The sequence below is a fragment of the Chelon labrosus genome (genome assembly GCF_963514085.1).
Source record: "Chelon labrosus genome assembly, chromosome: 15".
Lineage (NCBI taxonomy): Eukaryota > Metazoa > Chordata > Actinopteri > Mugiliformes > Mugilidae > Chelon > Chelon labrosus.
In genome coordinates, this window is record NC_140348.1 from 15,128,289 (window position 1) to 15,151,020 (window position 22,732).

The 22,732-nt window shown below is 42.5% G+C and overlaps 1 protein-coding gene across 6 annotated transcripts in view; it reads right to left on the minus strand.

Moving 5' to 3' along the window:
* The window catches only part of marchf8 (membrane-associated ring finger (C3HC4) 8), a 75,257-nt gene that overhangs the window by 45,549 nt on the left and 6,976 nt on the right, over nucleotides 1–22,732 (minus strand). For 3 of the 6 annotated variants that reach the window (XM_084561559.1, XM_084561560.1, XM_084561561.1), the window contains 2 exons: nucleotides 8,096–8,292; nucleotides 7,459–7,557 (listed from right to left, as the gene is read on the minus strand). In XM_084561559.1, the coding sequence (XP_084417685.1) occupies nucleotides 7,459–7,557; nucleotides 8,096–8,191 (195 nt within the window). In that variant the 5' untranslated portion in view covers nucleotides 8,192–8,292. Of the gene's footprint in view, nucleotides 1–7,458; nucleotides 7,930–8,095; nucleotides 8,293–22,732 lie in introns of those variants that run through there. The other 3 variants (XM_084561562.1, XM_084561563.1, XM_084561564.1) reach the window with 2 other exon arrangements.

Genomic DNA, 22,732 nt, shown 5'->3' on the forward strand with positions numbered 1-22,732 from the left:
CATTTTTCATAATTGATTAAAGTATTAAAATATTAATCGTTTGCATAAACAGTACAAGAAAGAAACTGCAGCAACAAACGTCCACAATCCTTTATCATGATCTGCCGATACCACGTCCTTGTTTATCATCCATAATTTCCTTCATTACACAGCTGCACTGTACATACAGAAAAACGAGTGAAAGCAAAACTCTGCTTCAGTATTATTGGAGCTTTGATGTTTTCATTTTTGGGAGCAGCAGACAGTAAACATATCACATAAAAACACTGACCAAAAACACGGAACATGTCAAAATTATTTATTATGCTTTTTCATGCCAGTAAGAGAACCAAACCAAATGTGTTTTCGTGTAAGTGATCCATGCAAACGTATGTTTTTTTCCCGTTGGACCTTATCGCGCTGGATTTAACTCGACACACTGGTTGTACAGATATTACAAGTGGTGCTAGGGCTGCTTTCATTTTCCGTTTTAAGATAACGCCACAGATTTTTGCTGCAGCTTAACTTTTGGAAAATGTGTGCCATGCAGACACGGGATGTGCATAATGTCAAGCTAAGATGCAATGTGGTAATTTAATCCGAAGGCTGTTATTATGCTGGGTTAAATATAGTTTTTTAAATTAAAATGTGTCTAGATCAGGTCTTATTCCAGTCTCTCAGATCATGTCTGGACATGCCAATTATATAGTCTCCATTCTTTGGCTCTCCCAATTATAAAGAACTAGAGTAACCTGATCCTGTTTTGTTTCATCTTGACAAAAAGTCCCCAAAATAACCGTCTCGTGAACAATTTAAGACTCTCACTAATGGTGGGGACCACAATCAAGTCATTCTGCAGTTTTACAAAACCAAAACAGCCTTCTCACTGTATTACACTTGTTAAGGGACAATCCTGATTTATCAATAAAATAACATTGTACTGTAATTGGAGCATAGATGCGTCACAAAAATAAGTCAGTCCATGCTGGTTAGCCAAATGTAACTAGCTGGAGAAAACATAAATCCACGAACAAACCTCCAGCTCCATCTTTGACCCGTCATACTCATGGTACAGCCGTGGTTTCAAACTATTTTCATGTGAAATCAGGGATTATAATAAACACTTGGATCCTGATGATGGTGCTATATGACGAGTCAGGGGACCAAGATCAAAAATAAAAAGAGAGATATTATTTTACTCAAAAAAGTACTCATCATTGCAATAGAAGCCCCTAGCCATAGTTGACTGAAGAGATGGTCTCACCGTGTGTACACAATAAGCTACAGGTACACTGGTGTAAGAAAGAGTCTACATCTGCAGCTGCCGGGCGTGATGTGCCTCCACAGACAGCTGCACCAAAGAAGAGTTCACTGTGTGGTCACAGTAGTGGGTCCATAGACTGAGAGATTAACAACGCTAATCTTCCAGTGGATAAAACCATGAGAGGATGACAGAGGATGATGAAAAAGAGGAGGTGGAAGAGGAGGAGCACTTGGAGAAAGACAGGTCTAGACATTTAGGAGGTTTGAGACAAAAATAAAATGCAGCCGCAGAGTGTGGTGTGTGTGTGTTTGTCTGAGCTCATGAAATAAACCCCAAACGGTCGACAACTGGGAACCTCATTATCATATCTTACTGGGACAAGCAAGCATCTGACTGCCCCACTACATCTTTCACTCTATGCACAAGAGACTTATTATGTGCTCACCACACACTGGACAACAAAGGAGAGCAACAGAGCAGTGAGTCCTATCAGAGTTTCATTATCCGCTTGGGGTGTGTAGCCCCATATGAATAGCATACATCAGCCGGGCACTGTGTGTCAAACTTCGGCGAAGCAGATGGGGCACGCTGCAGCGAGGGAAGCATCTGTATCATGTATTTGTGTAGCGTGAGAGAGCTCAGAAAGCTTCCACCATTGATCAGGCTGGCAGTGGCTGGATGTTTGGAGCCATATGAGTCACAAGAGTCAAGTCAGTATGTCACGGGCAATTAAATGGCATCCTCAGACACCCCACGGTGACACCTTCCAGTGAACAGAAGAGCATCAGAGAGCTATGGATGGGAAACAGAGAAGAGACTGACGCGTCTCAGAGAAGAGAGAAGATTGAGGCCTTCATGAAGCCATTTGATTACGCCCTCTTGGAAACACGTCTGCCGCCTCTTCACTCACACCACCTCCTCTCAACTGTGGAAATATTTAAACTGAATCCATTAAATGTATTCAATTCACAGCAGAGGGACTTTTTGAGTTTTAGGTGGACTTTCGGTTGCTGCGGTGTGCGACAGGCTGAAATAATAGGTCAGTAGGTTAATAGCTACACGTCCGTCGGATTAGGCTGCGCAGTAGTCGACAAAACAAACAAATCTTGAGACTGTAATTTGGAAATGTGTTTTTCCAAATGAAAGCATATAAAAACATTAAGCCTCTGAGTCTTTATAGTAAAGCGTTAATTTTGAGCTGCGAAAGTGTCTATATTAGACGTGTGAGTGGGTGGAGGTGGTGGAGGGCAGGGGTTAATTAAATGTTATCGCTTCTCTCTTTTCCGTAAGCTTTTCTGCACTCAAGAGCAAAAATCTACTCAGCAGTGAAGTGAACCCACACCCTAACTCTAGAGACTAACTTCTTTTCACTCAGTATCGGTGCATTGTGCCATAACTACTAGCGTGTAGAGCAGCTATGGGGACTGTAATTATTTCCTGCCTTTCGCCTCAAAGTCTATTTTCTGCCGCTACGGGTCAGCTGTAATCGCATATATGAAATTTAATATAGAACACGGTGTCACAGCTACCAAAAGGAAGTAAAATAACCCATGGAGCCATCATAAGGCCTAATGAAATGAAATCAAGGTGAAGCAACGTCCTTCCTCACAGCAGTCAAGGCTCTCAAAGGCCAGGCTGTCATGTCAGCTCTACCCCATTTAATTACGTTTCTCAGCACTCCAACCTCGAGTGGCTAGGTGCAGCCGGGTCCTTGGGAGACTCGAGCGAGTCCTGCACAGACGGGCAGGCTAGCAGCACCAGCTGTTGGCATGTGTACGCGTGTACCTGCATCCTGAGTGCACGTCCTCAAAAGGGAGACTCAAACTGCGAGACAGAAAGAGACAAGAGGCAGAAAAATAACAGCGGCAGCGTAACAGACTAGGGTGGGAAGGTTATTCAGCAAGCTGGTGTTAAAACGATGAGACGTTTAAACAAAGACGAAGTAAAAATGCCGACTATGCTGTGCTTTCAGCTGCAGAAATGTTAGAATTTGTTGATTTTCTTGCTCATATTACACTGGGAATTCATGTACAACGTTTATTGAAGAACAGACAATAATGATGGTCTCTAAATGATAATTAAAGTTAAGGACGGAAAAATAGTAGCTAAAGAGTTTGTTACACTGATCAGCCACAACATTAAAACCAACTCAATGTTCTGCTGGGAAACTTTTGGACTTGGCATTCATGTGGATGTTACTTAGACATGTAGCACCCACCTAGACCAGACCAGGCACCCCCACCCCATAGCAATGACACTCCTTGATGGCAGCAGCCATCCCCAGCAGGATGCAGCCTGACACAGACACACACACAAAAACGGTTTAGGAACAATTTAAAAAACATGAAAAACAGCACAAGGAGTTGGCCTGGCCTCCAAATTCACTATATCCCAAACTGATCAAGTATCTGTGGGATGATCCACAGAGGCCCCTCCCCTCAACCCATAGGACCCAAAGGGCCCCCACTAACAACGTTCTGATACCAGACACCACAGGACACCCTCAGAAGGCCCATGTCCATTCTCTGACGAGTCACAACTGTTTTGGAGGCACAAGGGAGACCTACACAATATTAGGAAGGTGGTCATAATGTTATGCCTGATCGGTGTAAATGTAAATCAGGTTAATTTGCTGACGCACAACATTTACACCTGTACAAAAACTGCTGACAGAATGCACAGAATCCCAGTCAGCCTATGTGTTATCTTCCTTCTCCAGATTCTGCTTCATGCTCAGGCTGGAGCACCTGTTTGGCCTCAGAACATCTACACCGGGATAAACGTGTGTGCTAATGTTTATACCGTGTGTGTGTGTGTGTGTGTGTGTATATGTGAGAGAGAACTGATGTGCACACACGTCTGCATTAATGTAACCGGAATATCAAGTGGATTAACACTTGCGTACAGTATAGGTGTACCTACTGTCAGAGGGAGATAATTTGTGCACCAGAGGACATCCAAGAAAATATACAAACAGTGTCAGAGGGCTTTTCTAAACTTAAGCTGCATATTTAACCGATCACATCCTTCCTGTTACGTGCAGCTGCACCCAACTATATGTGACCACCTAGAGTTTACTCCTGATATACTCTAGTCACACAACATGTAAACACTCCCTTTTCCTGATAATTCAGCATTTCTGGTCTAGCATTTCTCTGGCCTCGAGGCTTTCTGGGTAATTATCACCGTATTTCCATTCGCGAGCCCCTGGGCACGGCAATCTGGAAGAGACTGATTTGGACAGTTTTGATCCACCCAATGTTTGGAGAGTGTTTCTGTGCCTCGGGCCTGAGGAAACATGTTTTTCAACTATTTTTTAAATACATTTGTAGAATTTTATCAAACTTTAGTTTGTGGCTGGTGATTAACAGATTTAGTGATGCTGGGTGGAAACAGATGCAATTAGACAACTAAGTGGAGGACAAAAAGAACAAAGTCTAAGCAACAAAAAACAAATGATAGACCTCTATAATAGAGGTGATTAATTAAGTGAGCAAAGACAGACAGACAGCCTGTAGCCTGGGGGCTGTGTTGTATTTTTCTGTGGCAGTCATTGTTTTATCTTGGTCTCTGCGGTGGAGGCGGCTGCTAACAAACCACCGAACATCAGAGAAGAAACAGACAGTCTTCTCTGTCCTTGACACCGACAAACACTCACCGAAGGACAAAGCCTCCAGCGCTCTCTCCGCCTTCATAAAAAAATACACGCAGCATCAGAAAGGCAGGTAACAAGTATCACAGTGTCCAATGTATGCACAGCGGCAGAGACGTGCTGCTAAATATACTTGCAGGGTATGTTTCTGTGAAAATAAAGCTGCAGGTGGATCCACTGAAGCTTTGCTATGTTCACAGGACATAATCACATGCCGCTCATGTAAATTACATTATCTTTGCAGTAAATACACCACCGCATATGGGGTTAAAGGGAAGGGGCGATCAACAAACAAACAGCAGGCATTTCCCACAAGACTTTTAAATCTCAAATGGCAAAATCAGTTTCCTCTTCCTCTTCCTGTCAACCTGTGCCGGAGCTTACTTTATCATCAACTCATGCATAATCCATTCACTGCACGCAGTTATCAAAAAACCCCAGACTCAAATAAATCTGACCATATTATTTGCAGCGGCTGAGAACCGTCAGGGAACTTTGCCTTTTTTTTTCACCCCCAAGGAATAAAAATTTTGCTCTCCAAGTCCTTTTATGCATAGCTTAGTTAAATCTCAATTTATCTACCCAAACGTGACTTCTCAAGTGGAGGAAACAAAGTGCCCACAAGCACATATCTAAAGAGGATTTCGAAGAAGACAAATGAACTTGAGTGGAGAGAGGCCAAAGAGGGGCCAGTAACAGTTAAAGATGTGTTGCTCTCTAAAGGAGCAGCTGACTAACTCTGAATTATAAGTAGAAGAAAGTTCTGCTTTTTTTTTTTCCTCAAGGCGCTAAAAGACCACTTGTGTTGTCTAACAGGGCCAGATGGGCCTGCGCTCTGTGACTAAACTCTGTGCACATACACACACACACACACCTCCAGGACCCTCAAGCTGATTAGCATTCAAAGTAAACGCTCTCCTCTGTTCCTGCACTCGGTTTCTCCTTTCTCCAGTCTGCTGACGGTTCCACGGGGAGGACTGGAATCGCTGCTGTTTATCCACTTACTCCTCAGGGGGAAGTGAGGAGGCTCGGCCAGCAGGAGACAGGCAGAGACGGAGAGTGATGCTGAGCGGAGACTCGGGGTTGAACATTCCCACAGTTAGCAAATATGGCGACAGGGAGGCTAAACCTTGCCCCTAGACATTATAAAGCTTACAGTTTCACTTTTATTCCCCAACAGATTGAGGTAACCTTTCTGCAAATGCTCTCAGAATTTAAACCCCTTAATCCTGTTACCCATGGACTGTACAAAAAAAAATAAAAAATTACTGAACTCCACAAACTCACTCCTTTAGTTAAGCAGATGCACGATACGAAACCAGTTCACTTCCACTTCTGCAATGATGATGCATTTTTGGGCTTCGCTGCAAGCCCAGATTGGGCTTTTCAGCGCAAGTAAAAACACATGCAGGCAGGCACGTTTACAGCGTGTGCTGTGCAGACCTGGAGCTGAAACACTGCGCCATATGCAGCGAAGAAGCCTCTTGAGAACACCTGCGCTGCTGCACTTAGTGGAGCTCTATTGTGATCCGACGAGGCCGAGGCCACTCACATATTGTCTTAGCACCTGGCTTTGTTCACAAGCTCAAAAAAGCAACAGCACCGTAAAAGAGCCCTCCACTGTGGTGTTTGATGGTGATGGAGTAGTAGAGAAACAGGGAAAAGACTGCAAGCTACACGCAAGACTGAATTAAGCCGCGGCTGTCCAATAACCGCATAAAAATCCAGAGAATTCTTAAACACTTGATATGATAAGAGTTTAACAAGAGTGGAAAGTCAGAGCTCACAGAATAAAGTGAAAATCTACAAATTAGAACCGGCGCTAATCCTCTTTTATAGCAGCTGGACAGATCGGTTGGAGCCTTTTTTCTGACGAACTTTGGAGTTCTCAGAATACAGACTTCTTAAATTATCTTGACATGTTAAATATAAATATGTTTAAAACTGGTGAGTCTACAGATTTATTTTCTAAATATGGACCCGACAACAACAATTCACGAAAGCTCAAGCAAACACATCCTGTGAGTGTGCACCACCACTACACCGAAACCCAGATGGCCTGCAGGTGGTTTGAGGCACAATTGGAAAAGAAATCCTGGTCTTTGACCAGACTCATTAGATGAAGGCAGCACAGAAATAATTAGTTTGTGATAGAAATGTTATAATGAGAGGTTTACGTGTCTCTGCTGGGATTGCCACCCCTGGCATTAAAAGAATAACTTCCTGATTGTTCTCATGACCTCACCTCTCCTTGGACTATTTGCTTCAGTTTAGTTCTGAAAGGCATTCAGTAGCTTCTTGTTTCTTATATTACAGTCATTTAGAATAATAAAACTTTTTGCTATCTAACATGGGACAGGGACATTTACATTTACATCTCATATGATATCTACACAAGCTGTAACATCAGTTTACTAAATTTCTGCAAAAGCCACGTACAGCTAGCAAAAGATCTTACTTAAGTCCAGTGAGCTCTTCAAGAGCTGAAGCGAAGGTATAAGTAAACATACTGTAGGTCCTTTCTGTCTGCAGGAAATTAAACCTTTTAAATGAGAGCGCTCACCTCCCCAGGTGCAAATGTTCCACTGAAACAAGTTCCAGAATATACTTCTTTGCAAGTGCACTGTCTCTGCATCATCAAGTTGGGAGCTGCAAAAGCCACCTGTAATTGGTTCAGAGAAATAGCAACAACAATTTTTACCCAAATGCCAGAATGATAATGAGTGCTGCCGGACCATTGTCCAGCGCTGTGGAGAATGACTTTTCAATAAGCCCATCATTAGCTCGCTCCAGAACGACCGTTTTGTCATCTCATGTAACCATCATCAGGTCGATAGGATTTGTCGATTCCTGAAAATCTCTAAATTACTGCTGAGAAGTAAATAAGTTTATGATGTGACAATGTTATGGTTCAGCAGGTGTTCACTCTACACTGACATGACACTACCATCGACAAACAAAAGTCATGATTCCTAAAGCAACCATCAGGTTTTGAGCATAAACACATGTCACATTTGGCCTTTTTGTCATTTAATTTGGGACTGATGTTGTGTGATATTAGCTTAGTCTGTAAAGCAGTTTGTGGAGAAAGATCCAAACCGCTGTTGCAGGATCTCTTCACAGGACAAAACTTAAAGATAAAAACAGCGCTCTAATCCTCAGCTGTGCGCCCTGGTTTTGGCGTTTAACTCTTCACGTACCTGCTTGTCCTTGTCCTTAGCTTTCCCACTGCCCGACACCCGCGATGAGGTGACGTCGCGGGGGATGACAGAGATTTGGTGCAGTGGCATGTTCATCCCAGCAGAGCCAACCAGGGACGCTCAGACACACACTTCCTGTCCAGCTGCCAGAGCAAAGGGCATGATGGTCTGAACTGCAACACCACACCTACTCCAATCTGCAGAGGACACACAGCGCATCAAAATTAGTCACAACAATAAATGTCTTGCATTTTAAAGACTTGTGTGTTTTTTCATCTGGTCTAATGATCACTTGAGTGAAGTCTTTATATGTTTTTAGTTCACAAATTGATTAAAGTCAAACTTTGATGAAAACAGCACCAACACAACCTGTAAATACTCTGAGCTTTTCATTTGAGATAACACAAACCAGTTAAAAGGGCTGAATACTGATCAATCATGTGTGCCGACCATAAATAATGTGTTAGATGGAAAATGGTGAATTAAATAACTTAAAGCTCTATTTTATGTATACAACTAGCAAAACATGTATGAATACTATATTTATACACTCTACAGGCGTCTGCGTTCTTTTTCTCCATAATTTTAAACTATGTATGAACTCAACAAAATCAGGCCCATGAACATCTCTCATCTCTCGCCTACGGTGCAGTCTTAACGAAACTTTCGTTTATTCTCGAACCCCGAAAGCACTCGTGTGATTTTCCACAGGAGAGCACGAGTTTGTCTCAGAATAGCACAAGCACAGAGTGTAATAAATTATCTCAGAGGTGATCCCCGAAGTGTATAATAAATCACCACAGAGGTGCAGAGGAATTCACTCCCCCCTCCCCAAAGACCTGGATTCAAAGCTATGATTTTAACAGCAGAGTGGCTGAATGTGGCTCCCTGTCATTCTTGAATGGATTCAGACAGACAGTCATACAAGCAGCAGCAGCAGCAGCAGCAGTATGGGGCTGTCCTGAGGAGTTACACAAGAGGTTTTACAAATGGGTCGTTTTAACTTCAGTTAATGCAGCCATCTGTACTGCTACTGACAGCAATTAAGCTTTAGCTCCTTCTCACCACTATGTGTGTGTGTGTGTGCTTGCACGCAGGCTCATCTGCCAAGCAAGCCCCTCAAGCTCCACAGTATGAAAATGACAGGATTAAGAAAACCAAAAAGCAAGCAGACAGATGGGAGGTCAGTAAAATGGCAGCAATCAGAAACCAGCGTTGATGGCAGGAGGGGGGGGGGTGACAGTCATGGTGTAGGATTTAGACTGAGAATGCCACATGGGTTCACAAAGGAGAAGACCGGCACAGACAGAGCTGTCAACTCAGTTCATCAGTTCGCTGTCTCTGCTAAGTACTCATCAAGATGGAGAGGTGAAGAGGCTCATGTACACACACAGTCAGCGGTTATATCAGCTACTTCTGCAACAGCTGGCAGTCTCAGCTTGGTGCCAGTAAATGGATGGTGTGAATCATGTGTTAAAGACCAACCGGATAGCATCTCAGCACCTATTAATACATTTTCACGGCACAATAAAACAGTGGACGCAGCGGAAGAGTCATGAAGATCATCAAAGTAAAAACATTATTTGAGACACAGAATAATCCATAATAATATCAGTTGTGTGCTCCTATTGTTTATCCTGGCAGAATATAAGACTGAATGTGATTTCACACAGTGTAACTTGACAAAGCTCCTTCTCCTGGTGCATTTAGATATCGAGTAACACCCTTTGGTGATTATATCAACACAATGAGGGGGGCTGCTTCTAATGACTGTCTTGTATTAGTCACGGTCATTTCATACAAGTCACATAAACAACATATTCTGCTTGGCTATTCTGAATTAGGCCATTTTCCGTTCTTTAAACATGTATACAGCACATTTGAAATACACCGATCAGGCATAACATTGTGCCTCCAAAACAGTTGTGACTCATCAGAGAATAGAGATGGGCCTTCTGAGGGTGTTAGTGGGGGCCTTTGGGTCCTATGGGTTGAGGGGAGGGGCCTCTGTGGATCAGGCCCGTTCCAGATACTTGATCAGTTTGGGATCTAGTGAATTTGGAGGCCAGGTCAACACCTGGCTGCATCCTGCTGGGGATGGCTGCTGCCATCAAGGAGTGTCACTGCTATGGGGTGGGGGTGCCTGGTCTGGTCTAGGTGGGTGGTAAATGTATAAGTAACATCCACACGAATGCTAGGTCCAAAAGTTTCCCAGCAGAACATTGAACTGTCATAAGATGGTCTATGTTATTTACTTATCCTGTCAGCAGTCATAATGTTGTGGCTGATCGACATATGCTTTTTTAATTGGGATTTGTTTTTTTTACCACATTTTTACCAACACAAGCCACCTATTGCCCGTTTATGGTCAGCTATGTGTTGTACACAACCCAACTAGCTAGGCCAAGTTTGGAAGGCTGGAGTAGGGATGCATGCCCGAAAGAAAAGCCAACATTTTTTGGTTGGAGGGAGAAACACAGCAACCTTTAACTAGCATGAAAGGCTTGGATTATCATATTTTTTCTATAAACACACAAACAAACAGCAACCTTTTTTTCCAGAAGGTGTCTGAAGGAATAAAAAGGGAGGCTGTATTTGCATGATCGTACAAGTCTGACACCGGTGGAAGAAATCCTGCTCCATGTAAATGAGAATGTTGAATATTCAACGTCATTATTCATGCAAACAGCTTAGAAGGAATATTGTCTTTTCAGAATAAGAGCAAAGAACATAATATTTTGTCCATGTAAATTAAGTGACTGAATACTCATCTTAAATATGACTGTAGAGGTGTTTCAGAAACTTGGTGAATATCTACGCCACTGAGCACTGAAGCTCTTCTGGAGACTTCTTCTTTTATACGTCATCTCTACAGAACCCTGCAGAGGCAGCTCACTGAACTGAGTTTATACAATACCAAGGTCAACCCAGCGCTGTGCTCAGATGAAGAACTCACTGAAGACGGATATTTTTGTCTTGAATCTTGCCGATTCACATATCCATAAAAAAACAAAACAAAAAAAACAACTGTGGGTTTGTTTATTTGTGAAGCGCAAAAGCAGTTCCACAGAACCGTCTCCCAGAGGGGAAAAAGAGAATTTATATTTGACGACTCAGTGCATTATTTACCAAGCTGCTGCAGAGGCCAGCGTGCCCTTAACTATACCTAGAGGTCAGGATGGTTGAGTTCTTCAGAAGCTGGTGCAAAGATGACTCATTTTTATTTTACAGATGTTTTTAAATCAAAACCTGACGCACTAGTTTGCTTTTTGCTTTTTAAAAAGGCTGCTATAGTTACAATGTCGGCCTTTAGCAAACTCTGATGTAAACATATTTATGAAGCGGAAATCATTTTCATTCAGTCGCCAGACATTCAATTGTCTTTCGTCTTCCTTCCTTCCTTCCTGCCTCCCTTCTTTCTGCCAGCCTTCTCTGCCTTCTTCCAAAGTGAAAGAACGCTTGCGTAACTGAACCCTTCTAGGTAATTTTATCAGTAACATCAGATATTAGTGACCACACCGTGATTTAGTGAGCTATGGCTGAACAATACAGGTCACTTCGATGGTCAGAGAGCACTCAGAGTCATATTATGCGTGTGTGTTTGTGCGTGCGAGGCTAATGAGTTACAGTAAATGAGTGTGGGTCAGATACAGAGTCACGGCCTGAGGGAATCATCAAATGGCAGCATCATTAAAGCTCCGGATATATTTCAGCCTCAAATGTTTGGCATTCATCACAGCTCAGGAGATGAGAAAAAAAAAAAAAAGAACACTTAGTAAATAATGCAAACAAAATAAATCAAGATGCCCACTGTGTCTCTGCGTGTATATCATCCAGCGAACCAGCACTATCATCCATTGCTGTGGCCACAACACAGACTGCTGCTGCACGCCTGAGCTCATTACTATACATCCTAAAGAATAACAACTGCAGCAAAACCTTCCCACGCACACACACCACTCTTAATTGGCATTGCGTTTCCATCTTGAGGGGTTTTTTTCCGGCCTAAGAGGTTGCACAAATGGGAATTACACTTTTGCCACATATAAACATCCAGTTCAGTGCCGCAGTGTGAACATTTTTAGGAGTGATTTTAGGAGTAAACTCATTCCGTCAATCAAGCTGTCAGAAGGTCCCATGGATTTGAGATTAGGCCGTATCCAGTTATGTACGTATGCGAGTGTGTGCGTGCGTCCTCCAGGTCAGCTGCCAGTCAAAGAGCACGCTGCAACTATAATAAAAGCTACAAATCTCGCAGCACTCCAACCAATCCCAGGCCTCCTGCGGCTCCAATTTGACATTGACCTGTTGCCATAGCAGCAGCTCCAGGGGTCAGTTTAAGCTGCTAAGGGGACAATAGCTTCGGATAAACTGATGCACTTCTGAGTGGTTACATGGAACTGTTACGATAAAAGTAAGAGAAGTTTTTAAACATGTATGCAGCATTAAGTCCTCACTAAATCAGCCAGTGATCGATTCAACTAATCCCACCGTGTCCTGACTCGTAAATCAGGGCTCAGTCTGGAGGAGCTTTAAAATCCGGCTCGATATTTAATTCAGGCCGCACCACACACCTTTACAGATGTTTTTTTTGTATTAGGTTATTGGGCCGGATCAATGAATATGAATTCACCAACACAGTGAAGACTGCCGTGCAACAACTTAAATCTACTGAGCCACACTCCAGTCCCACAGGCAGCGGTAACGCATCTAAAGGCTGGTTTGAACAAAAGAAGACTTGCTGTGACTTTGTAATACTTTGCGGTGAGGAAAAAAAACAAAGAAAAAGGCTTAACAGGAGCGGATGAGAAGACGAATAGGAGAGATTTTGACCAAGTTTTAATATCTGTACGCTAGAATGTTTATGGTCGCCTGGCAACACAATCAGCTGCTCAGTGCCTATTCTCTTACTAGCTGTTGTGAAAGTACAGATGTACTCATGCACATTTTAAATCCTAAATATATATATAAAACATGTTTGATATTATTCAGGACAGCTCGGTGAGTCTGCGAGCAGTTCCGGTGGTTTAAGAGCAGATCTTATAACGCCTCACATTAGCAGATAGTCAGAGTCTCAGCAGGAATATCGTCCACACTGGATTTCCCCACCAATTGATAGGAGGGTTGAATCTGAGGATAAACTGGCGCAAAACTGGCCCCGATGTCTGAGGCCAAATTAGCACGCTATGTCAATGTAGCATTACTGGAGATGACTGGAAAATGAACTGGAGTCACAAATGCTTTTAAATAAGGTGTATTTACACAAATTATAATGTTTAAAATCTACTGTATTTACGTAGAAATTAAATATGAAAGATGGATCTTTATGGGTTCACGAGATACGCTTGAGATATTGTTAAAATGTGCTTCTTTCAAGGTTATGTTCATGGTCCAATTGCAGATAACAACACCATCTGCCAGAGAAGACCATAGGAGACCCACACACGGGGGCCAAGGCCATCAAAATGTTAGCTCCTTTTATCCCACTCAAGTCCATGACGAAGGTTCAGCCCTCTCCGCTCCAGCGTCAGGTAAATCACAGTCCTGTCTCCTCTACTCTACGTTCCGCTCAGCTGAGCTCTGCTGTTATTCAGTTTGCCAAGAGGCCCCTCCGAGTCCCTGCTGTCAGATCAGACTGGCGATATGGCGGCGAGCCCGTTCTCCAGATCTGATGCGCAACCAGGCAGAAAACCTCAGCTGTGTATCAATCAGTCCCAACGTTACTGTACAATAGTTACGGTCTGTATTTAAAGAGCTGTCTTCCCAGAGGAGCAGAACTGGAGGACAAATCAGAAAGATAAAATGTCTTTAATATGATGTAATTAGAGTTATATTCATGAATTGTGTAGCCGCACGGGAAAAGGAAAAGATTTAAAATTTTGATATGTGATTTTGGGCTGATAATACAGCTTTAGAGGGAACAATTTGGAAACTTAACAGATGAATTACTGATCTGACTGTAAAAGCCACTACAATAATGCAGCCGACTGTGTGGTGATTCCCATTATCACAGTTCTCAAACATTTAAATATATACTCAGTAGTAATTTGGCAGGTAGGCCTACAGTAGAAACGCTTGAAAATAGGAATTCTTGCTTTGATTGCTGTTCACCGTGGGGACTTGTCACTTTGTCACCAAATCCTTTCATGGAAGACTTTATAAAAACCGAAAATATGGATGCAAGTTGGACTGGTGCCTCCGCTGACAGGAGAGAGAAGGGGGGCATTAATTTCATCATGCCGCAGATGCTATAGCCGTGTTGGCAACGACGGTTGGACTCAGTGCTATGCCAGAAATCAGACACTCTCCCAGTCTACGCACGGATTAAAAGAGCAGCGCTAAAACCCGATAGGCTGCACTGATAAATCCTCTCGCGCACGCAAATGAGTAGGAACACATCGTCGTCACACTGGCACTACAGTTCTTCATGAGATTGGATAACAAATTCCACTGTCAAAATTAAACCGTTGAGTGGCATTGTTCAATTTCACGAGCATGCACACAAACACACAGGGCTGCGCCGCGCCGAGCTCGAAGTCGGGTGATTACTCCAACACTTTTTCATAACATACTGTGAATAAATTATCATAATGTTTCTTAAACTCATTGTCATTTCAAATGTAGCTGAATAGCTTATCAGCGCCAGTGTGGTCTGAATATTACCATGGCTGCTCCAAAATGTCTCCAGCAGTATTTACCCTGCAGTATACGCTGGATTAATCAAAGGCATCGGGTATATTTAAGTTCAGCGAAGCCAAAACGCCTGTAAACTGCCCCATTTGATTATATGCTAATGAGGCCCAGTTTGGATGTGATTAATTGTGTGTTTGGCAAAAAGAGCTCTGAATATACATTTGGGATAAACAGACTGGAAAAACACAGGAGCTAAACATACTTCTTACTAAAATGACCTTCCCTGTTTTTTTACACACTCCTTCTCAGGTGTTTGGAAGATGTGAAGGACATGACCGAGCAGAAAGAGTCTGAGAAAGGACACCCTGCAAAACCTTTTCTTCTGGATTAATTCTCAGAGGATTAAAGAAAGAACTTTAGATCCCTTAATTAACAGAATGCTTCTTTTTTTTTTTCCCCCCTCTCAGCACCACTACCAGAATAGACACAGCAACTCTGCCCTGGATACGCAGAAGTGGGCCATTTAGAGTTCAGGTAAATATTTAATTGAGACCATTCTTTCGATGAATCCTTGAATTGCAAAGTTCAGTTTCAAGTCGAAGTGCAACGAAAGAGTGAAACAAGACAGAAACTACTCTTCACACCTTCAAATCTTGGTCGTTGAGGTCTGGAAAGCACAGTTCTTTTTTCTACCGGGACACCACAGTATCATCTACTCCTGACTGATTTCAAAGTAATCGTGACAGTTGATTATGAGTAAGACTTTCTGATGGTCATCCTGGTGTATTAAGAGAAGAATGACATTTCAGGGCATGTACTTAGATGTACTTGCAGGGGGATTTTGTTAAACTGTAAACCGAGACTACCTGATTCCCCCTGCATCCAGACTTTCATTCATTCATCTTCTGTAACCGCTTGTCCTGTGACGGGTCGTGGGGGGGCTGGAGCCCATCCCAGCTGCGAGAGGCAGGGTACACACTGGACAGGACGCCAGTCTATTGCAGGGCTAACACAGAGAGACAGACAACCATTCACACTCACACTCACACTTACGGCCAATTTAGAACCTTAACCTAACATGCATGTCTTTGGATGGTGGGAGGAAGCCGGAGTACCCGGAGAGAGAGAACATGCAAACTCCACACAGAAAGTCCCCAGTCGGTTCGAACCCAGAACCTTCTTGCTGTGAGGCATTAGTGCTAATCACCACGCCACTGTGCCGCCCACATCCAGAATTTATTCTCATCAAAGTCTCAACATGAAGGCAAGCAGGCGTTGTTTATTGCAGCATCTGGACTCTAATGAAATGCCATTTACTGGTGACTGGTGTGTTCAAGTGCATATTGATGACCAGGATGTGTCTAAAACCCCCAAGAGTGTGGACATATGTCACCTCACTCTTTTTATCAAACCCTCAAATCTCATTAATTAATTACAACTTATAAGGGACGTGAAAGGCTACAGAATCAGAAGGTTTAGAGAATCCTGTACCTAAAGCTGTTAAAGAAAAGTATGGTTATAATGAAGGCAGAGCAGCACCAAAGGAGGGACAGTTTCTTCTTTCTGACAACAACAACTGGATACCAGTAACTAAAGGGGGAAACGGCACCATATCAATGCATATACAGTATGACTCAAAGAAAACTTGATAAGAGTTTCGACAAGACAGCTTTCTGTCCTTTGTGCGTGTGCTATGGTAGGATGAGAGAAACAAAAGTAAACTGTGTCTTTACCGTAAGAGCAGCCGAGTGCTGATTTTGCTGGAAAAGCAAAGTTATATATTTGGAGAGCAGGGAGAAAAGTGCAAACACATCACAAAGCCAGAGTAAAAAAGGAGGAACTGAAATTGTGAGACGGGCAGTGACTTACAGTATAGATAAAACACACACACACACTGAGCATGCAGCTTTTATAATCTCACTGATACAGTAATACCTTGAAGGGGAAGCAGAACAGAGAAAAGAAGAAGCCATCTTCACTATACGTTGGCGGATTTGCATATTAACCCTGTAAAATTTTATTTGCTAGTGTACACATGCCCAGATTGCAGTTCAACCAGCTTCACAGCAATAAATCATGACTGTGGGACAATGTGAGGTGTGAGCTCTGCAATCAAGCTTGCCAAGTTGGTTGCACAAATACACACAGGCACAGATGTAACCTTGAAAGTGAAAGTTCACATTTTGAGATTTATGCCAAAACCTGATCTCAAAATTAAGTTATGGTGCAATCATCAGGTGCAGGTTCTAGATGTGGATGAATCAAGCTGCACCTCACAGACACCAAGTGGCAAAAACTGCAGTACCTCAAATGGCCACTCGAGGCCGGTTACAAAAGAGAGTAACTAACTGAAGCTCTCCATGTAAAAGAACGTCTAACTTTATAGCAGAAACAAAAATGTTTACAGCCTAATGCAAAAATGTCTTTCTCGCAGTGACTGACACTCTGCAGCTCTGCAGGAATATGGATAACATCACAGAGTCCATCTATAAGTGAATGAGATGGAAACATGATGAAGTCCGCACAGACAGTGTTACCTGAAAACCCTCTTTTGTTGCAGCCCAGATTTGCAAAAAGCCCGGCAACTACGCACACCGATCGGCTTCAACATCAAAACCACTGAGAGGTGTTGATCAATGCTCCATGGCAACAGCACCCTGCCAAACATGCAAAAGCTGCTCAGGAACAGCTGGAGGAACACAACACATTGACAAGGACTTCAAATTCCCCAGATTCTAGTGCGCCTGAGTATCCACGGGATGTGCCGTAACAAGCACTATCCACAAATACCACACCCTGCGACTCATACGACCCCAAGGATGAGCTACCAATGTAAGACACCGCAAGGCACCCACAGAGGTCCTGTGTCCATGCAAGAGGGACCTAAACAATATTGGGCAGATGATTTTAATATTGTGGCTGATCAGTGTAAACACTCAAAAATAAATAAATCCGACAGTCGGCTCGCTTTCATTTCTGTAACATATTCACTGCAGAATTGAGGTCTAAATTGGTCTGAGCCTCTTCTATTTAGATGTGTGCGGGGTCAAGTTGGCCGCTACTAATGAAGTTTCCAAATGAACTTGTGAAGAAAGCTGCTGTTAAATTTAATGAGGCACTACCAAAACTGAGAGATGCAACAGCAGGGGGAAAAAAAATGACGGTGCTGAATTTATGCTGTGGATTCCTATGTGTGAAAACATCAATGTGATGTTACAAAGATCCTTCAGTGCACTTATTCTGTAATGAAAATACCTTTTTTCAAAACACAACAGGCACAAACAAATGAATTCTATTATTTCTCACTCAGATTTATCTATAAAGAGGCAGAAAACTGTGAAAGAATGACAAATTTATGTCACAAAATGTCTCTTTTTGTAACACCGACAACCTTAAACCGCAAAAATGACTTGGAAACTATTGTTTTAGACGCAACTTACCTTCACTTTTATTTTTTTTATATCAAAGTAACTGCTTTAATCATCAATAGTGGCCACACATCATCGCCCTAACAGTTAAAAATGATAGAGGTGTGCACTTCTGTATCCGAGCCATTACTCTAACCAGCACGGTCTCATATTCTCACCTCCTCTCACTCAGCAATGCATCTTACATGATGAGGCGTGCTCCTCCATAAATGACAAAAGGGAGTTGGACTGCATGTTATTTATCTATAAAGCTCTACGGCAAAAACTGCATCATTACACCTGAACTCTGGTCTCACACGGTTTATCATATAAGCGTCAGCTCACAGGACGGCTGCACACGAATTCAAACTGAGCTCAGAAGAACTGGATTCTGTTGATGTGAATATAAGGTCTCGTTCTATTTAGGCTCTCTGCATTTATTTGTGTAACACAGCAATCAAAAAATGTCTACTTCAAATAAAAAAATATATAAATAAATAAATCTTGCTAAACCTTCTGAAGAACGCGGCAATAATTTTAGATCTTACTTCCTGAACATTTTTCTTCCAGTTCTGCTTCTGCAGCTGAATCTATTCACACTTTCAGAAGCCTGTTTTAAAACACAACCAGGATACTCTGTGATATCAGAGAAGATTTAGTGCTGTGCTACCAGATGATGTCGATACAACACAAAGTCTTCAAAAAGTTTTATCTCGTGATTATTGGCATGACTGCAAACTAAACATCTAACGTTGTTTCCCCATAGTTTATCAGTGGGAGAGCACTAATCCACGTGGAAATTTTCGGTCACGCTCATCAAAGAGTTTTTCCACATTTCCTCGAACACAGTGTTTTATTAGAGGATCAAATCTTTCTGTCTTTGTGAGTCAGGGGAGGCGTGCGCTTGAAAAATGTCCCAACCCAGCTTAAGGGTTATGAGGAATTCATATGCTGCTTTCCTGTAACCGATGCCATGGAGTGGAGTTCCACTAAAAATTACACAACAGCTTTATCTGCCAAACAGGACGCAGTTTTTATTTCCCAGAAAACTTTAGCTGTTAATGTATTCAGTATCGATGACAACCTGAAAGCTATTGACAAGGACACTAATTTTCAGACTTGCGTTCAGGGTAAACAGGCCAGCTTCAGGAATGAGGAAATGAAAAACGAACTCCCCACCAGAGAAGAAACTGAAAGCATTTCTAACCACTGCCCTGACATTACCAGTAAACACAGCCCTGTTACTTGTACATGTGGGCTTCTCAACTCACGGACCACTCCGTCCCTCAGGGTTCGTCTTTCCTCAGAATAACCCGACTCTGTGGAGGAGTTACGGAGCAGCAGGCAGTAACAGCCCACCACAGTGATCCACGAAGTAGCAGAAATATAATACATGATTGTGTGTGTGTACCGAGTGTGTGGACTCAGGAAACCACACACTGAGCGACCGCTTGAGAGGCTGCTGGTCTGGCTGCTGGTCGACTCAGCGGCCAGCAGCGGCAAAAAGCAGCTAAACGACTGAATGACAGTGTGGCGGACAGCTGGAGAAGTGGTCTCCAGCTGTCTGTTATACAGCAGTTAACCAGAAAACACACTGCGCCATATAACAGACCGCTGCACAAACTACATCTGACTCAGGAAAACACAATATTGCAGCCGGTAGAGAAGAATCCGTCTTAATGTTGGAACCGATCTTAACATATTTTCTCACTTACGTCTAGTGTTATAAAGGACTATTTCTTTGTTAGAAAGCGGTTTCGATGCTCCCTCAGGGCCTAGAGGTTTGAAAGCTAACCACATGGTTGTCCACCCCTCCCTTCCCCTCGAACACTTCCTGCCAACGATTCTTCTCTATCTAATAAAAGGAAGAGCAGTATGCCCTCGAAGTATTTTTTAAAAAGCCATTAAATATGGCTCACACAACGGTCTGTGGATTGTTGTTTCTGTAGCTACCAAGTGTTTTAGGGTCTCAGCTAACAGGTTAAGTGTTATTTTATTATTGATTAATCTTCTGATGTGCGAAAAAGATACGATGCAATGGTGACGAATTAGAGTTTTTTTCCTTTTTAATTTATTATTATGAAAAGGTCAATCAGTCCTCCTGAAATGAATTACTGTATCCTCTATCAACCCTTTCAGCTCTACTTTGAGTATATTTAGGTGTTGACTGAAACACTGGCCCTTTTCACACCTTGTACTAATAGTTCTATGTATAGGTGTGAATGTACCCCCAGGGAAACCAAGATCCGATCATTCAAACTGAATTTGGAAGTGGTGTGGTTTAGGTTTGAAAGTATGGGAGTGCCTTAAATGATTACCGAGTTCCACTGCAAATGGAGGCTTGTACCTTGGTATTTGAACATTTCAAAATAAAACCCAGAATTGTCTGCAGGGCTTCATGCCATAAATCAAACACTTTTAGCGTCACTGGAGATCAGAACTTGAGGTTTTGCGGCGAGATGAGATGTGGTGCACATATGGAGGACTGGTTATTCATCACACAACCTTTCAAAACTTCCTTGATTTAGTCTCTCGTCCTCCTCGCAGTCACATCCAAGGCGACAGAACAAATGGAGATGTCAGGTCGGCTTGACAAAGCGACCCAGCGTCCACCGCCCCGCACCCATCGTCTGGCTGTAATTGGGGTAATCAGAAGGAACCTGGCTCCAAAATAACCTGCCCTTGAGTCCGTACGCCCTGACAGAACGAAACGAACGTCTGTGTCTAGCAGCACGCGCGGATCACACACACGGCTGAAGCATGTGACGCTAAAGCAGTTGGTCAAAAAGCCCCTTAGCGGTTACATAGACATAATCACTATATTTGCTTGTGCAAACTCGTAAATGCGACACATTTAGCGCTTCAGTCTCATAGCCTGAGCACACACTGTGCTAAAGGTTGTGAAGAAAAAGGCAGTTCTACCGTCCTTACTGTAAGGGCTGACTGTTACCCCAGCTGTTCACAAGATCACACTGGTTTCAACAGCTATACACAAGCAACTTGAATTCACTCAGCTGAGAGAATATTTTTTTACCAAACAAACTCCTAAATATAAAACTAATCCATCTCACAGTGTCTGCAAAGCCAATTTACACAAGCAATAAGAGGATGAATTAATTATTTAAATCACTATTAATTACTGTGACGCATTCAAGATTGAATTATAATAATCAAAGAAATGTGAAATGCACTTAAAATTACAACCAGCACAAGGCTCCTCTGGCAAACAACAGCAACAGCAACAGCAACAGCAACAGCAAGCAGCAGGAGAGTTATTAGTAATAAAAACTCATCTGATAATCTGAGTGAAATACTGATCTGGGCTCAGTCTGCTGTAGGAATTTCCTTTCTGGTTCGCTGAAATCCACATTATACAGTCGGGTACATCACACATGAATGGTGGATTGATTTGGAACAAAAAAAATAAAAAATGAAGTTACACAACTTGCAGGGCAATTCCAGCACAAACTCATATGACAGTCGGTGTTGGAAATACAATGTTATCTAAAGACTTTATTCTGATAGTGCCACGGGAAATTACTCAAAAAAAGAAATATTCATACAGAAAGGTCACAGGTAATCAATGTATCATATCAAACTTTGTTTACTTCAATGCAGTTTTAAGTTTGTCCACCGCTCAGCCAAAACATTAACACCACTGACAGGAGAAGTACATAACAATGACCATCTTGTGACTATTCAGTGTTCTGCTGGGAAACTTTTGGACCTGGCATTCATGTGGAAGTTACTGAGACATGTACAACCCACCTAGACCAGACCAGGCACCCCCACCCCATAGAAATGACACTCCTTGATGGCAGCAGCCATCCCCAGCAGGATGCAGCCTGAGGCAGACACTCACAAAATCGTTTAGGAACAACTCAAAAAACATGAAGAACAGCACAAGGTGTTGACCTGGCCTCCAAATTCACTAGATCCCAAACTGATCAAGTATCTGTGGGATGATCAACAGAGGCCCCTCCCCTCAACCCATAGGACCCAAAGGCCCCCACTAACAACATCCTGTTGCCAGACACCACAGGACACCCTCAGAAGGCCCATGTCCATTCTCTGATGAGTCACAACTGTTTTGGAGACACAAGGGAGACCTACACAATATTAGGAAGGTGGTCATAGTGTTATGTCTGATCGTTGTTTTTTTAAGGCAAGAACTTTAATTAGTAATTTGTCTGCTTGTGTTATTTAATCTGAACATTCTGGTTAAACTAACTAAACTAAAAACATTATTGTTACAGAGCAATGCAGAGGTCTTTCAACGTAACTTTAAGAAGACACTTGCTGCCTTTTATCCCAAAGTCAAACTGATCTGTGTTATACTGATTCACTCAAAAACAGTAGTTATAGTTAATGTGGACATGGATTCTGATTATCGCTATCACAAGAATGAGCCAAAAGATCATGGTTCAAATCAATGCGTGCATCAATTCAATCATTAGGAAGGTAAGGTCACTAAGATACATCACCAAACAGACGAGTTTCTGCAAGTTAACTTTCTTACCATAACAAGTTTCAAAGGCTTAAACATAGTTTAAACAAGCTTTTCTCTCACGAATAAAGGCTTAGGAATACGGTCACG